At 41.8% G+C, this 17,009-nt stretch overlaps 4 protein-coding genes across 4 annotated transcripts; 1 reads left to right on the plus strand and 3 right to left on the minus strand.

The window, feature by feature from the left end:
* Window positions 1-5,012: 5,012 nt before the first annotated feature.
* Window positions 5,013-5,727, minus strand: MELLADRAFT_110697 (uncharacterized protein; the record flags this gene model as incomplete). Its single annotated transcript, XM_007414874.1, has 3 exons — window positions 5,013-5,123; window positions 5,144-5,257; window positions 5,398-5,727. The coding sequence occupies 3 exons, from the start codon at window positions 5,725-5,727 to the stop codon at window positions 5,013-5,015; spliced, it is 555 nt and encodes a 184-aa protein (XP_007414936.1).
* Window positions 5,728-9,504: 3,777 nt separating this feature from the next.
* Window positions 9,505-11,782, minus strand: MELLADRAFT_110698 (uncharacterized protein; the record flags this gene model as incomplete). Its single annotated transcript, XM_007414873.1, has 10 exons — window positions 9,505-9,575; window positions 9,638-9,711; window positions 9,783-9,944; window positions 10,073-10,149; window positions 10,349-10,612; window positions 10,729-10,946; window positions 10,997-11,013; window positions 11,167-11,195; window positions 11,266-11,385; window positions 11,420-11,782. The coding sequence occupies 10 exons, from the start codon at window positions 11,780-11,782 to the stop codon at window positions 9,505-9,507; spliced, it is 1,395 nt and encodes a 464-aa protein (XP_007414935.1).
* Window positions 11,783-12,962: 1,180 nt separating this feature from the next.
* Window positions 12,963-15,156, plus strand: MELLADRAFT_72914 (uncharacterized protein; the record flags this gene model as incomplete). Its single annotated transcript, XM_007414833.1, has 10 exons — window positions 12,963-13,117; window positions 13,244-13,370; window positions 13,446-13,636; window positions 13,715-13,751; window positions 13,871-13,919; window positions 13,995-14,067; window positions 14,148-14,204; window positions 14,282-14,375; window positions 14,438-14,709; window positions 14,789-15,156. 10 exons carry the CDS (start codon window positions 12,983-12,985, stop codon window positions 14,792-14,794), a joined length of 1,041 nt encoding a protein of 346 aa, XP_007414895.1.
* A 647-nt stretch (window positions 15,157-15,803) lies between these two features.
* MELLADRAFT_110700 (uncharacterized protein) lies at window positions 15,804-16,483 on the minus strand (the record flags this gene model as incomplete). Its single annotated transcript, XM_007414872.1, has 3 exons — window positions 15,804-16,196; window positions 16,262-16,397; window positions 16,467-16,483. 3 exons carry the CDS (start codon window positions 16,481-16,483, stop codon window positions 15,804-15,806), a joined length of 546 nt encoding a protein of 181 aa, XP_007414934.1.
* Window positions 16,484-17,009: the final 526 nt, after the last annotated feature.

Raw genomic sequence — 17,009 nt, forward strand, 5'->3', positions numbered from 1 at the left:
TACTTAGCACCATGCCCGTGTGGTGTTTGCTCATCAACAAGCGCACACGAGTCGCCTTTGTGCCTCAATGGGAGTTTGTGTGCGCTCGTCGTCGGGCGACTGCCACAAGGACATGGTGTAGTTTGACATCCTTAGGAGTGTGTAATACTCTCTAGGCTGACATTTCCTTAAGTTTAAAGCACAACTCTGCACTGAAGGTTTCTCTTAAGTTCAAAACATTGACTACCACAAGACTTATGCTCCTACCGGCTGTAAGTCAACACTATGTGTTTTCTTGGGTGTTGCGGTTGTCAATGATTTTAAGGTTGAGTGAATGGACGCTGTGGCCACATTTCTCAATGATGTACCAAGTGAGGTAATCTTCCTCTGAGTCCCTCAAGGTCTGAATGTCATGAATTGTACTGCAAAGACTGTTCTTTGACTCAGTAAATACCCGTACAGACTGAAGCAGTTGCCAAGGTGTTGGTCTCCAAAACTTGTGTCCATCTTCACTTTGATCAACTTCTGAGCTTCTTTAGCCAATTCCTGCGTCTTCATCAGTCTGTATGATTCCAAGCCTGGCTACATGCACATTCATGTTGATTGCATGATGATTACTGGAAGTAAAGCTGGCATAGCTTCATTCAAATACTTGATCTCTCAAAAATTTGAGATGGAGGATCTTGGCCATGCTACCGCTGTCTTAGGGATGAATATCACTTGCAATTTTGCTCTTTGCATCATCTGTATTTCCCAAGAACATTATGTCAAAAAACTTTGGATTATTTATGCAATGTCAAATTGTATCCCCGTTGCCACTCCAATGGTTCCCAACACCTGTTTAACTAAACCAACCAGATCCTCCATCAACAATTTCATTGCAAAAGGATCAAACTATTGCCAAGCCATTGGATTGGTGAATTATTTAGTTCAGTGTACTTGGCCCGAACTGGTGTCTGTCTGCTTGCAGTTGTCCCAGCATCTCAAGAACCCAGGTACTGCACATTGGGCAGCCTTTCATAGGATGCTGCGCTACTTCCATGTCACCTCATCCTATTGCTTGACCTACAGCTTGCCCAATCATGCAAATGGTTCTCTTGCTTTCTACCTACCAGAAAGCTTTGTGGACATCAACTGGGCTGGCTGCTCTGACTCTCAACGCTCAACTTTGGGCTACTTATTTATGCTTTTTGGAGGAACCATCAGCTGGCAAACCAAAAAGCAGCCAGTGGTCTCACCAAGGGTGCCACTATACTATACTAGTTTAGGTATAGTTGGGTATAGTATATTTAAACTATACTATACTTTACTGGGTATAGTATAGTTGCAACTATACTCAGTATAGTATCTTTTCATCAACTGTACCTGACAAAGGGTTATGCATGTTTTTAATCAACTTGTCCAACTATACTGCACAGTATAGTATAGTATATCTGAGTATAGTTCATCTATACTATACTAAGTATAGATCAATTCAGTATAGTTGGACTCTATACTATACTAAGTATAGTGAAGTATAGTATAGTATAGTATAGTGACAGCCTTGGTCTCACTCTCAACAACTGAAGCTGAGTACAAAGCAGTAGTTGAGGCCGGCCAAGAGCTTCTGTGCTTGGAAACAATCTTCAAGGATTTACTTGGTGTTGGTAACTTGTTATTAACAAAGTGGAATGGGAAAGTTGGAAGCTATTACATGTGTATTGGTGCTGACGGGTAGGTCTGTTCACCATATCTCTTTGTTTTACAGCTATGATATCATAGCTGTTTACCACAATTGTTCTCAACTTTCCCATAGTGTTTACTTCTGTTGAACATATCATATCATCACTTTATAAGAGTATATTTTCTATTAAAGAGTTTATTATTTAATTTTGTATCAATTTCTCTCAATCATAAATGAGTGAAGATGATTCTTTTGACTATGATGCAGCCAAAGAAGTGGCGGAAAAACTGGAAAACCTCATCTCAGTATATGAATCAAGTGAAGTTTCCAACAATAAATCAATGGTAGACACCATGTAAATATCCTTGTAGCACGTCGACGTGCACACACAAAAGACTTTCCTTAAACCCTGTAACAACCCATCAAAGAGGTGCCACAACAAGCACATCTTCCCCTTATGACCTGGGAGGTTGAAAGTCAGTTGACCCCTGCTGACAACAAAGGATTCTGCAAATCCTTTGAACAAATCACGAAGCACAAAGGGTGCTCAACAACAATCTCAGTCTAAATTCGACCAAAAGACTTGGAGATTTATTTCAAAACTCTCGGTGTGTGCACGTCGACGTGCCACACGGATATTTACATGGTGAGAAGTTTGAAGGCTATGCGCTGAGATCGTTCCATATGACACCCCAAATTGGTACCGTCAGTGACTTGTTTCAATAACCATTGTTCAATTCATCATTCAACAAGATGGCACAACAGGTAGATTGTCAGTCCTGAGCTCTGTGTACAGTACCACAAACTAGGGCTATGACTGTCAGCCAGGGCATAAGTACAGATGTACCTATCTCCTGGCTAACATAAGATTAAGTAAAATCACAATTATAAGGAACTTAACTTATAAGAGTTACTAATTTTACTTTTCAACAAATACATTCTTTTTTAATACTTTCAATTAATTCTTTCTTTTATTTTTCAAATCAATTTTATTTTTCTATGATTCAATTTCAGTTTCTTTTCTCATACAGACATTACTAATATATCAATTAATGATGTAAGGGCTCAGCACAAATTAGTAATGTCATGAGTTCAGGAGGTGAAGGAATTCCCAGTTTAGACAAAAGATTGGAGTGATGACCCAACACAGCGTCCAGTAAACTCAAAGCCAGACTGGATCTGGAGCCTGGGAAACACTGATCCAATGGTCTGGTATGACCTGAACCAAATGGGCAAGTGATTACACTATATTTGTAATGAGACTTGGGTGTGCGTGTAATAATATCTAAAAGAAGAATTGGCACTTTAGTAATAATGATGTGTACCTGGTTTTCCACTAAATTCATTATTAATATTTGAATAATTTGTAATGTCTGCTTTTCCGCTCTCTTGGCTAGTTTTAGGGTATATAAATGCCTATTGTTTCCTCTTTATTTCTCTCTTTTTCTTCATCTTCTAATATAACCAATCAATTATTTAGTCCCTTTATTTACAAAGTTACCACTGTGTCCCAGTCAACATCTTTGCTCTTTAAAACCCTTGTCCTTTGAAAGCCCTCAGGTTGGTTGTTTGCTCCGCGTGAGTTGTTTTGTTATTTAGTTTCCAAGTATTCCACTACTTTACTACTATTAATAGTAAATCTAGTACTTTGTAGCTTGTTCAATAAGTACGCTTATTCATGACAATGACCCGGCCCTGGCCCAACCACCCAAACCTGCCTGATGACTTCTTGGAGGCAAGCAGTACACACCCCAGGTCAACTAAGATTGCTTGCCCTACAGAGTCCAGGAGCCCCGCCAGGGGCCCAGGCCCTCAAGGCGCCAGCCCTGAAATTTTTGGTCCCATCCCTTCAATACAGGCCCAATACGGGCCCTGGTCTGCTTGAAGATGCAGCCAGGCCTTTCCAGGGCCGGGCAGTGCCCTGGGGCCGGGGCCAGGTCATAGCCCTACCACAGACTAAGAAACACATGTAGATATATGTAATACATATGTAAATATATGTAGCTTGTCTTAAACCATAATGATTACAACTCATGGCTCAGTATCAAGAGTCACTTAAGAGCATCTACAGATGTGTGGCCTAAACAGTGTTGTACGGAAATTCAGGGCAAAATAACCCACAGGTGATGCCCTAAATTTTCACATAGCTAAGGGAATTTCCACCGTGCAAGCCAAAATAGAAGAAATTTGTTCTATCTAGGCTCACTCCCTAAATTCATCTGTACCTTGCTTCTCCCATAAACTCCCACTTTTGTGACCACACTCCCTGCAAATTATCTCCCTTGATGATCAATAACCCATAACTCACCTTGCAACATATGCTTCAAGCTGTATTGTATGGCATTGGTCAAAATTCATGCTTCAAATGGTTCCCTGAATGATACCTGCGGCCCTTCGTACAATCCACATTTATGGCACGGCTGTGGATGCTCAAAGTAATAATACTTACCTATAATCTAGATAGTAAAGTTAAACCCTAACCCAAGGACAATCAAACCTAAGCGCCAACCACAAGTTGACATCTATGTCTTGGGATATATAAACCCCTCCTCTTCCCGCTTTGGAAGAGAAACCAACTTGATATCATTCCACAATTACACATCACAACTGACTTGATTCTTACCAAGATTGAGTAAAGTGATCTTTTTGTAATTGATCTTACAGTTCTACAACCTTCCTCAAGCCCTTGTAAGCTTTAAAGTGGTGGTTCTAAGCTAGTGGCAATAGCTATAGAATCAAGCTTTAGAATTGCATAGGATACCTCCTGAGATTGAGTGTAAAGGATCCGGCAGAGCCTTTGAGTAATCAAAGTGTAAAGTTCTGCTGGCTCTGAGAGTGCACTTCAAACCAGAACTCAGAGTAAGATCCTTTGAGGGATTACTCAGCCACCCCACTGGCATCAAATCCTCTTCTTAGAGGTCACCCAACTGGAGTCTTCACTTGGGCGTCAAGTGAAGACTTCCTCATGGACTACTCTTCACCTTTTTTAGTGAACAGTCAGCCCAACAGTAGCTGACTCCTCACATACATACAAACACATTCAATAGACAAAATCTCAGCCAGTAGGGATACCAGGCTGGTTTCGCAAGATGGACTGTCTTCTCAAAAGCAAAATTGATTTTGACCAAATTTTCTGACATGACTCTACGTCTAGATATGTTCTTATTAGACTGTCTTTATCTCATTAGGACATCATCAACCAGATGAAACTTGGGCAGAATTGTTTTACGTCATGGTCCAGCCTGAACCTTTCTGAATGTCTAAGATGCACATTCCCTAACTGAGTACAAACCTTTGGGAAGTAGTCAAACCTTCAAAAGTACGATACCACCCTGACGATCATGATCAGTATCTTGTGCTCTTGTCAATCTCAGCTACCTTTTGACTTCCAAGCGCCATTCAGGGGAGTACTGTCAACTCTCATATTCTCGACTAATTGTTCGACTCTTTCGAAGACGCTGAGTCGCTGCATTTCTGTTATCTTAAGTCGTGTTGACTGACCTTCCGATAGATGCCGTTGAAGCCTAGTAAGAAGCAATGACTGCCCCAAGCGATCTGACAATAATAGAATGACCACAGAGCCTCCACGACCGATGTAGCAGGTATTCTGAAAATCTGATTGTATTGAAATGAACATATGTCTATGCTTCACAAAGTAGGAGATTTGATTTATATCACTTGGCATGAGCCTTGCGCGGAGCAACCGAATTCTTCGATCGCCTCGTGCTAGAGGGAGGGAGCCAATCTTCGTCTACTTTCGATGTTGGTTTTGTTTTAGATTTTCTGTTGGCATCATCATCACTGCCGGCACTACTCTGATCTCGTGACTTCGTGGCCATCTTTTCCTGTGCTCTGGTGATTTCCTCAGCACTAACCTCTTCCCCGCGTCGAATCCGGTCTAAGATTTCCTGAGGTACTGCCACCCTTCTGACGCCAGTTTGAAATCCTGCAACCCCTCTTCCAATACCTTGACTAAGTTTCTTTTGCTTGAGCTGGTGAGAGTTGTAGAGTTTTAGGAGCAAGTAGACGATGAGGAAGAAGGGGATCGACGTGATTAGGTAGATCGGGATCAACTCCAGGTCCATGACTGCGATTCGTTGCGTCTGTCAAGATCAATCTATTTCAAGGTTCCTAAATTAGAATATGCGGCACACAGTAAAATAATCAGAAATCAGTTGAAAGGACATGTCAGATCGTAGATTTGGCTTCGAGAACCCACCTTATTCTCTTTGCTGATTATGGTCTAGACTGGTGACCAGGTTCGATCTCATAGAGGAGAGGATGAACAAGATGTCATTGAGATGTCATACGTATGTATATGGCTTTCGATTGCGTGGCGTGATGTCGGGTGAACCGCAGTCATCTGTCACAAGCTGGAACCTTCACTCGTCTCGTGCGCCTTGTATAGTCCGTGTCTTTGGTGCAGTAGGATAATCTCTTTGACACAGACATTAGATGTTCCTTTGGGGTTTTGTTTTTGTGGCTCTAAACTTGAAGGATGACCTACTCAATCACATCATATTCCCTTGCTATAAGCAGCTAAACTCATGAGAGTAGCCCTTTGATCTTCACCAAATGTGACGGGGAGAGTTTGACAGCACCTTAGGCTTGAGCATGAGGTTTCTTGCAGCATTATGATCCCCTTGAAAGATTGGAGCTGGATATTGGTAAATTATCATCTTGAGTCAATTGTGCACCAGTGGGGCTTCGCTCTCTGGTTTTGGTACTGATCTTACTATTGTTAGTATGACTAGATATTCATACTTTGTGTGTGAAAAACTGATGACAAACATTTATAACAATCCTACTTGGCTGAGTGTTGGCATCACCATGTAGGTCACCTTCACTAAGATGCTCTATGACAACCGGGATCCCATGGCTCAATCAAAATGTATTCTTGTGTCTCTTCTGTGTCTCAATCTCCATGTATCACTTGTCAAAATCGCGGGTTTTTAGATTGCCTTTTGAGGCCCCTGCCTGGCCATTGATACATGTATGTTGTTGATTCCATGATATGTAAAAGTTATATCTGGCCATCAAGGAAGTACCATACACTGTATGAAGAAGGCACCAACCCAAGGCTAAGTCAACCTTGGGGCCCCTTGTTGGCCATTCATGAGGGGGTACTCAGGCTGTATTAAAATCAATATTAGTAGTAACACAGGTTTTTTTGCCTTGAATGACGCCACCGTGCTCTGCTCTGATGTGCTATAAATAAAATCTTTACAAGCACAGCAATCTTGCACTATGATTAGATACCATATCACTTTGCTATCCAGAAGCACCATCATTGTTTTCAAACACAGTTTAGGAATCTTTTTCTTTTTCCCTCATCAAAGAATTCCTCAAAACTTTCCTTATCAATTTAACTAACTCTTACCCTTCTTTTTAAGTTTCTTTTGAATTCAGTAATGGATGTTCAAAGTTGATTTTATGGCCACTTTTGATTATCATCCTGGAGAAATGAAATTTGATGAATCAATTTGAGGAGCATATAAGAGCATCCACAGTGGCAACCCCCACATTGGGTCTATCACCAAATATAGTACTAGGGCCCTGAATTTTTGCTGAAGTGGCGGGCCCTATTGCTAAATATATGTTGGGCCGACTCCAAATTTTGACCCTTGGTTGTCAAATCTGACAACAATAGCGGCAAGCCCCAAATTGCCGCACTCACCACATACTTCACATGTGTAAACACACCCATACTACACCTCAGAGTGCATGTAACCCATACTCTGTACCAATTTGGAGCCCACACCATTGCATCCTGAATGGTTCAGGCCCACACTAAAATTGGGTTTGCTCAATTTGGGGCCCAACGACTGTGGATGCTCTAAAGCAGCTAATTTGATTTTTGCTGAAGAAGTACATGAAGATATTGAAGAAGATGTTATTCAAGGTGAAGAAATTTTAGTTTGGGTTCAGGATTATCATCTTAGCAAGTCATTGATCCAATTCCTATAGCTATACAATGATTTCTTTCTTCACTGTGGATTATGAATTGATTATTAAATTGATCTTGATAGTCACTGTAGGGATTTTACCAATGTTACTTTTTCAGTGTGTTGGATTCAAGATTATTTTGACTCTGTATTTCTTGTTATTCAGATCTGTATTGTCTATTTTCTCTCATTGTCTGAATCTCTTTTTCCCCAATTGCAGAGAATATTGGTATCTTACTTTTTCATCCTTCTATATTATTTATCCATATATTTGCAAGCTGTCTGAATGTAATTGCAGTTTGTCAAATACTTTATGCAATTAATACACAAGTTTTGTAGTCCTTATTTGCAATTGAAGAAACATATTTCCAACTGCTTCAAAATGGTTCTAGAACTGAAAAAGCTACTCTGAGCCAGCACAATTTGGTTTTGAGTATCAGATGTTCTTCCAGTTGAGACTCAGGGTTTTCACTGTTCTGAAGCAGTTGAAAAACTGTTTCTCAAAAAAAGTGTTTTGACCCTGTTAGGACCCTTTTGTTCAGGTAACCAAGCTCACCAGCCAAAAATGGTTGATCAACCGTGGCCAAGCTCTGGTTGATCATATTTTACAGTGACCTTGTGGTGCATGTATATGTAAATGTACTGTAATATCAGATGAACTGAGATGAAATGACACCACAGGCCTCTATTAAGTTCAATCATATGTGAAACTTCATGTGGTGACAGAGTTCACAATAAGTCTCAAATATGGATTGAAACCTATTAAAATCCAAGGTCCCCCCTTGCCTTTGATAGATTTCAATCCAAAAATTGAGACTTATGGCAGACTTGGACACCACAGCTTTGCTCAATTGGGTTTCAATCATAATGATTCCTGTGGTGTGAGATGAACAGATTTCTTGCTCATACAGTTGCTAAAGGCTACTCTGTACTACACTCACCCCTGCCAAAAACTTTGTCTTTGAGCTCAAGAATAGAAACATTAATACCAATATTCCAAAGAGATAACTAGATGGGTAGAAGCAGATGGGGGAGCTTAATTTTTCTATATATTCCCAAGGTAATCTGAAGCATATTTATATATTTTTTTCTTGATGATTGAGATTCGGGACTGGACACAGGCTAGGTATCTGCAACCCCTGCTTAGGCACAGCAGAGGCTGTTTTGAGTACCTAAGACCTCAGGCAAGCTACCTTAGTGCCTTAGGTACTCAGCCTACACAGCGGCCATGTGGGCTGCCCCAGATGTTGGGTGTTCCAACAAGTACACAGGCTGACCTATGTACTCTTGAAGGCCCCCTCCACAGGCAAAGATTCAAGGCCTCAGGTACCTAGCCTATGGTGTTATTTATCCAGCTGGTAGTTTTTCTTTGTTGAAGCAAGTCTCTTTGGGACCAGTCCCACAGCTGGTGGTGACCATCCATGTTAACTCATGGTATGATAGCTGTAATACAGAACATGGAGGTGGTCATCAAGTCTGTTGGGGACCGGCTTCAGAAATAGTCTGAAGGCTGTAGAAATAGTTCTCTGTTTCATCACCTGTACATCTTCAGAAGTAATCTGGTCTACACAAAACCGGCTTCAAACCTGCTTTCAAGTTGGTGTGCTTTGTCAATTGCCATAAAAATATGAAAAAATGAAGGAAGAACCAACATTGAGGGCAGAGATATTTGATGATTGTTGGATTTTTGATAGAAAAAGTGCATATAAGAGCTATCAAGGGTTTGAAACATATCTGACTGGCCTTAGGAGGTGATTAAAGCAAAGGGTTACACATACATGAAAGACTCATTCAGGTATACAATGGAAAACTTGATGGAGATCTCAGCTTTAGGGAGAGAAAGAATAGGGACTGTAACTGTGGATACTACCATTGATGACAAAAAGACAGAAGCTGAAGGAAGGCCCCTTTGATCTTTCAAATTGGAAGCTGTCCGGTGATTCTACATGCTACAACTATTCCTCTTCTATTTTTGTGTTGTTGAATGTCTATTTCAACACGTTAGTCATATACAATACATAGTTTGCAAAAAAATGGTGGAGAGCCTTACCTGGCCTAGTGAGATCACATACCGGCAAATTAAAGCTACATGGATAATCTGATTCTTCTGAGACCCGGCCCCAACTGCATATCATCAAAATCACAAGGTTATTACTCCATACATTTCCTTAGCAATGGTGACAAACTACACCCACCTTTCCCATGAACCATAGTCAGATTGCTTGCCACTTTTGTAACATTCCCATGCCACCTGAGTCAAGTATCCAACAGAAAGATTGTATTTTTGACTGATGAGATGTGCATTGTGAACCTTTCTTATTTCTTGATTCCCATCTGCCTGAACAATATTCATCATACTTCAAAGTTTATCAAAATACACATTCAGAGATGTGAAGATGACATATGATCAAATTGCAAGTATAGTCAAGCATATTTGAAGGGCCTTGAATCAGATAAATTTATCAAGCTCAATGGCGCAACTAACATGTCATCTGGTCCACAATAAGATAACACATTTCCTCCAGGCCATGCACCATTCAGTCCAGAGTCCATGCAAGGATGCTGGGAAGTTTATGAAAACAAATTGTCAGTTGAGAGTTAGTCATAATGAAATAGTGATGTGTCCTGACTTCGCCTCTTGTTATGAACACATTCTGACGCCGTTTTTTGTTCAAAAGACCCGCACATCAGCGAGCAAACCCAGCAAAAAGAGGTAACTTTTGTCCAAATGAAACTTGTTAAAGGCATACTATTATCTTACCTGTTCAATCCATAATGCTGCCAAGATTTGCAATTGAGCTGAAAGTCTCATCTCCTCTTGCTTATCTCCTATCAGGTTCTTCATCGGGTTTTTGGAGTAGAATTTGCCTTCAATGTCATCAACCAAGAACCTCCCGTCCTTCAAGACTCTGTAAATTCCTTTTATAGTGCTGATTCCTGATTCGATTGTGGAGTGTGAGATATTAGCGACGGCCATTTGTGCCAACTGTTGTTTCTCAGATATCTTGTAGGAAAGACAATTCCACTAAAAAAATTTCAAAGATCGATATCCAAGTTTTCATTAGATAAAGTATCCAATTTTAAGTGTTCACAAAGTAATAGTAAGCTAAATGCAAAGTTGACCTTGGTATTTTGGTTTACGTGCTTCTTGAACAACACATCATCCATCATCCCCGAAATTCCATAAAGCATTCCAAACTCTCCCTGAATAAATTGATACCAGTACCTTGTGGAACTTAATAAACCACAGGTCGGATAAACCTTAATCGCGGCCGATATCAGACTAGAATAAGCCTTTAGGATATCCCAAAGGTGTGTCGAGTCAGGATAGAAGTCCGAAAGCTTATATTTAATCGAGCCTATCAGCTTTCAAAGTTTTAAAGTATTCAAGACCAAACAACTCACTCACCATTGACGGGGCGACACCTAAAATGTAAGGGATAAGTAAGTGTCACTAGATTAAGATGAATAAATGTCGACCAGACAAACCCGCCTTGCATCATTGTTGCAACCAAACTGATGGTGTCATATATCTCATTCATAAAAGCCATCCATTTTTGAGAGGCCACCAAAACATACCATTCTTTGCCTCGAACGGGTTGGCAGAGCTTTTGGGTATCAAGAACCATTTTGGAAAATATGAAGAATCTATAGCACTAATTCTTTGAGAAGTCTCACCTGATCTGCATAGCACGGTTTCCCGATACCACATTCAAAATTGGTCAAGTTGACGCGGTCTGCTAACTGCTTATAATCCCAAAGGTAAAAGGGGTGACAAAAGATCTTCAATCCGTTCAGCTTTTGGTATTGGCGAAACGGAAGTGGACTTTACTAGATTTCCATCTACCTGAAGATTCAGAAATTCCCCACCGGGATAATTCAAAAGGAATTCATTCAATCCCAATTCCTGCCACAGATGGGGGCTCAAAGGAAGACTTCTACACTCTTCAAGTAGATCGGTGCTGGTTGCATTTGATCGATTTGAGGCTTTCCTTGAATCCGAGTCCGAGGTAGAAAGTGGAGAGTGCAAGCGTTTGTCGCAAAGTATATTCTCTGGCTCTGAGCTAGTGAGATTTTTAAGGTGCGGAAGAGCTGAGGATTGCACCAAATAACCTAGACATACTGATTTCAATAGACGATAGATATTTTGGGCGAATGAGCCTTTGAAGAATTTTAAGGTCATCTCTGAATGCATGTTGAGAGAGGCATAGAAGTCGGATACAACCGATATTCATCTCTTAATAGAAACAATGTTTAAGCTCGGGAGATGGTGGAGTTATCAGTCGCCCATTTTGATATTAATCAAATGTGGTAACATGACCAGACCATTGTTCGGGGTATCTTCTGTGACGCGTAAAATGCGAAAAGGAATAGCGTCAAAATTTCCTTAGAAGCCGCATCACCAAGACGTAGAAATGGGGAGAAACCACATTAGCTCTGAGCTCACTTGGGGGTCGTGCGGCGATATTGATGTGGGCAGTGAGAAAAACTATGTGCTCTCAAATTCTCGCTGGTACAATGGACCAACACGCAGTTCATGATTCACGACGGCGGAGACCTTCGGATCCGTTTCAGCTCTGACGTACATAGACGCACTACGATCTTGCTGATCTTGAAGCAATTGGTGAGTTTTCTTCACATTTGCTTGACGCTTCGTCGGGAAGTTTAACTTTGCTCTACTGTTCTGATAGGCTCAGATGTGTCAAAATCCGCGCTAGATTACGAGTGTACTTCGGGGCGTACTTCATGATGATGTTCATGCTCTGTAAATCATGACGTCTCAGCGGAGCAGATGAAGGGTGAACGTGTCTTTCTCCCGCTTCATCTTCTCAGACTCCTTGTGTTCTCCTCAGTCATATGTTATATGTAGAACTCCGTCAGCCGAAACTCAATCTTGAGTCCTTCTCCCCTTCATTTTTTTTAGAAATGATGCACTTGAGCCATTATGTATTGATGAATCATGCCAAGGAGTGTTTAACAAAAAGGGAAGGAGCATAGTTTCAAGATTAAGGCAAGCGATTGTAGAGTTCTGGGTGCAATTTCTCGGGAAATGGATGCAAAGTGTGACTGACTGTCGCAATGACTTTTATGACGAGGAGGTGCTTGACAAGTTGAAGCCCTAAAGTTTAATCAACCTTCTTTGCCCGATCAGATCAAAACAAATCAAAGCTTTCCTTGTATTGGGACTGAAGAGTATGTCATCAAGAACAAGAGCCGTTTGCTTCGGGCGGCCATTGACCTTCAGAGGCTGGATGCCATTTTTGGAACCATGGCACATTAATAGTGTAACTACAGTTGAAGAAACTACAGTTTACAGAATTGTACTCAGGTCCCCTCAGGTCCAGCCAATCTTCGATGCAGCTTATCTCCTCAGACTTCAACTCATTTTTTTGCAATGTTTGTGTGGTCTACGATTCGTCAGGTCGGCACCCACGCCTACTCAACGGCCTCTTCGAAACCCACCACGGTCACCAGCTCAGGGTCACTCAAATGGATCGCGATGGGCGGTGTAGGCCTTGGAGCCGGATATGTGAGTTGATGGATGATCTCTCGTGTGCGATTATCATGACTTTGGGCGTAATCTCCTGAGTGGCGCTTATCTTGCGCTGTGGATAACTAAGCTGATTACATCATCTTATGCTTCTTCGATTCATAGTGGATGTTCAAATCCAAAGGCATCTCTCCTTTGGAAGCCAAACAACTGGAGGATAAGGCCAAGAACACCCTTGCTAGTATCACGTCCGGTTCTGGCTCTGCATCTCAAGCTGCTCTGAGCCCCGAGGGTGATTTTTTTATAGGCGCTGGAATCAGACACATTTACAATTCGAAGGAAAAGCGCTGATTGTTGGTATTCGTAGAATGGCGAGATTTCAAGTTGCAGAAAGTGATTCCATACAATCACAACACATCCACGTTCGTTTTCGAATTACCGAAGAATGTGCCATCCGGACTCACCATCGCGTCAGCTTTAATCACAAAGTCAGTCGCGAAAGATGGTGAATTGGCATGTACGGATGATAAGGGAAAACTTGTCATCAGGCCCTACACGGTAAGCCTTCGGGCAATCTGATCAACATGTTGTCAAAATTTTGATCATATATATCGCTTTCAACCGCCTTTAACCCAGCCCACTACGCCTCCAGATCAACATGACACTTTACACTGTTTGTCTATCTCATTCCATCTACAATTCTATTGCGTTAAGTTAGCGCACGCGAGTCTAACGGATATTTGTATAAATGACAACCATACCCTCATCTTTTATGGCGTTGGCTGTGTATAGTGCTCGTAAAGAAGTATACCGAAGGCAAGATGACTAACCACATCCACAAGTGGGTCCAGTCTTTCATCTGACACTAGATTTGAACCTGGCGAGCTCATCTTAATCGTCATATATCACTTGGTAGCTTGAAGCCAGGAGATTCGCTATCCATGAAGGGCCCCATTCCCAAATGGGCTTACAAGGCCAACGAGTTCAAAGTACCTCATAATTTTCTCCGGGCCCATCAGTGGAGTAGACACGGGTCTCTAATCATAATTACGCCGATCTTTTTCACCAGACTATAGGAATGATTGCGGGTGGGAGTGGTATCACGCCACACTGGCAGATCATCCAGGTAGGCGATACGCATATGCAATCTTGATCCTCCCTGCTTATAGCCTAGGAGGTATCTAACGATATTTTTCTCGAAAGGAAATCGCATCTAACCCCGAGGATCAGACCAAGGTGATTCTGTTTTTTTCTAACCAGAAGGAGGAAGATATTCTCCTACGAGAAGAGTTTGAAAGTGAGTAACGGTTTTATCTTCTAAAGGACTCTTAGTCCAAATCTAATTTGTAACTTTGACAGAACTTCAGAAGGAGAAACCCCATCAGTTCTCCATCAATTTTGTCTTGGATAACCCGCCAAAGGGTTGGTCAAGTGACTTAAAAGGATACCTGACAGCCTCCCTGCTCAAATCGAAGCTACCATCCCCCAAGCTAGGATCGGACACGAAGATCTTTGTCTGTGGTCCACCTGGGCAAGTTAGTGCCATCTCGGGTCCGAAGAAGGGTAAAGACCAGGGAGAGCTGGGTGGTATCCTGAAAGAACTTGGGTACACTCAAGACCAGGTTTATAAAGTTGAGTTTCCACTCTCTCCTCTCACAACAGTATTCGTGTGGTACCTGACTTGGATTTCTGACCCTCGACAATTCTCAGTTCTAAGTCAGTGTATAACTCGGTCAAATGCTTGCGAGCTTGTTTACGATACTTGGGATAAGGCCAGATATTAAACTATGCTAGAAACGATGGGCTGAAAATATATAATATCAAATCAGTCCCTCGACTTGCTCTGATTGCCTTCACGTGTGGATTATGAAAGCTATGTACAACTTATAATTTGCGCCACTGGAGCTCTTCTATCATCGCTGTTCTAGATATGTAGTCATGTTGATTAACCTCATCGAAACAACGGCCTGGAGGTTCCTGATTAAACGAACTTGTCACAACCCGAATTTGATACTATGTACCAGCTTCCCAGCTCAGAAATTGATTTTGGTATCGATACTGAGCATGTTGCCACCAGGATAAATCGATGTTTTTTAAACTTCAGGGACTCTTTGATTTATCTAATCGAGGACAGTGTGAGATCCATCTGATGGCTTCAAGGGTCAAAGTCCTACAAAGCCTGCGACTGTCTTGGTTCATGAGGGAAAGCTCTAGTCCACCCCTGGTTCTTGATGCACTACTCTAGCAGATATTCCAAGACTAATGACCGTTCCAAACCACTCTACTATCGTGCTGGAGAATTCTTGGAGAGGCCAACTAGCTGTAGTTGGTGCTTGGCTGTTACAACACACATGCTATTCTTGGAAGGAAATCCCATCCCTCTTAGTATGGATTATCCATGTAGACCCATTGCCATCCTCCGATCAGCTGGCTGATTGTCCAAGGAAATGAGACTTTGTTTTTGGTTGAGCTGGTAGACCACGTCACAGGGCTCTGACTACAGTAAGCATTGAAATCCTTGCCTTTTAAACGCGTGCAGACAAGAGTCAAGTGAAGTTTCTTTCTCGCTCACGACCTTGACTCGCGATGATACGAATTATCTCAACGTGGCTGAGGGGTGAAATTAATTATATTCCGACAAAGTGAAATCTGTACAGTGAAATAAAGAAGAGGTATACAACACATTAAAGGAGTTCAATACGCATCTGAAGGTTCTAGAGACTGATTAATCGATGATAGAGATATATGTGGGTTTTGAAAAGGCTCCCGGATACCCATCCACACTCACTCCTCTCACGATATACCAACCTGGTCCTTGAGGTATGGGATGATTGACTTGCACCCTTTCGACCGTGGCTAGGACTGCAGGTGGCTCGTCCAGACTTCGTTTCTTTGACTTTGATCTTTTCATTTTCCTTGGTTTACTACTAACTTTTTGTCCTGCGTTGGACCACTTTTGGTCCACCCAACCGGCTTGACTACGTGTTGGTACAGTGGGAAGTTCGGGAACTTCGACGCATCCTGCGCTTGGATTGAGTGCTACAAACATTTCCCCAGCGTTTGTGTTATCGTGCACATGAGTGGCCACGCGAACAAAAGTTCCACCTTCTTCTCCCACCTGTATGATATGCACGCGTTGGAACCTCAACTTAAGACTAGACTTTGAAAAGGAAAATCACTTACAGCCCAGATCTCGTAGTATTTTGCCCATGCTGCTCCTTTCCAAGACAAACCAGAGTGAGTGGTGTTGGTAGCAAAGTAGGGATATGGTTCGCATGGGATTGGATAAAGTGGTGTGAGTTGGTCAATGATATCGAAGCTGAGACAAAGTCATGGAAGTGCATATCTCAGTATTCTTCTGCTCCATCTCTATACTTATTGTACTCACCTGGCCTCATAGGTCATCCTCGCAACACGTTCTTCCAGCGTGTCAAACTCAGTAGAAGTCTGACGCGCCCAGCCAGGAACATGATAGCTATTGTTTGATGGTTTTGTAAGTCAGAAACTAGGTCAGTACGCGTCAACATTGATATTTGAAACCCGATTGGAGAAAGTTGCGGGAAATCAAGAAATGATTCAATCGCTAATTGTGTTCGCAATGCGTTCGCAATTGGTTCGCTGTACATCATCGATACCGTCACGGTTGCGAGCTATCAGGCTTTGTGCCGTGTTTCAACCTTGTTCAATTTACAGTCAATTTCACATAGCTTGGAAAGAATTCCACGCCAATTTGCCCAAGTTTGGCGGGCAAAAGTTTCCAAGCTTTCTGCAATTGACTGTACCTCTTTATAAAATATTAGAGCCTCATTCCAAGATCAGACACGACAAGCATTGTCTCTTTTGAACAGGTGACAAAACTTCTTAGGAGTACTAACCACAGATCAATTACCCTTTAGAGGGAGTATGTACCGGGGTCCTAAGCAAATCATTT

The sequence above is a fragment of the Melampsora larici-populina genome, assembly GCF_000204055.1.
Source record: "Melampsora larici-populina 98AG31 unplaced genomic scaffold MELLAscaffold_46, whole genome shotgun sequence".
Lineage (NCBI taxonomy): Eukaryota > Fungi > Basidiomycota > Pucciniomycetes > Pucciniales > Melampsoraceae > Melampsora > Melampsora laricis-populina.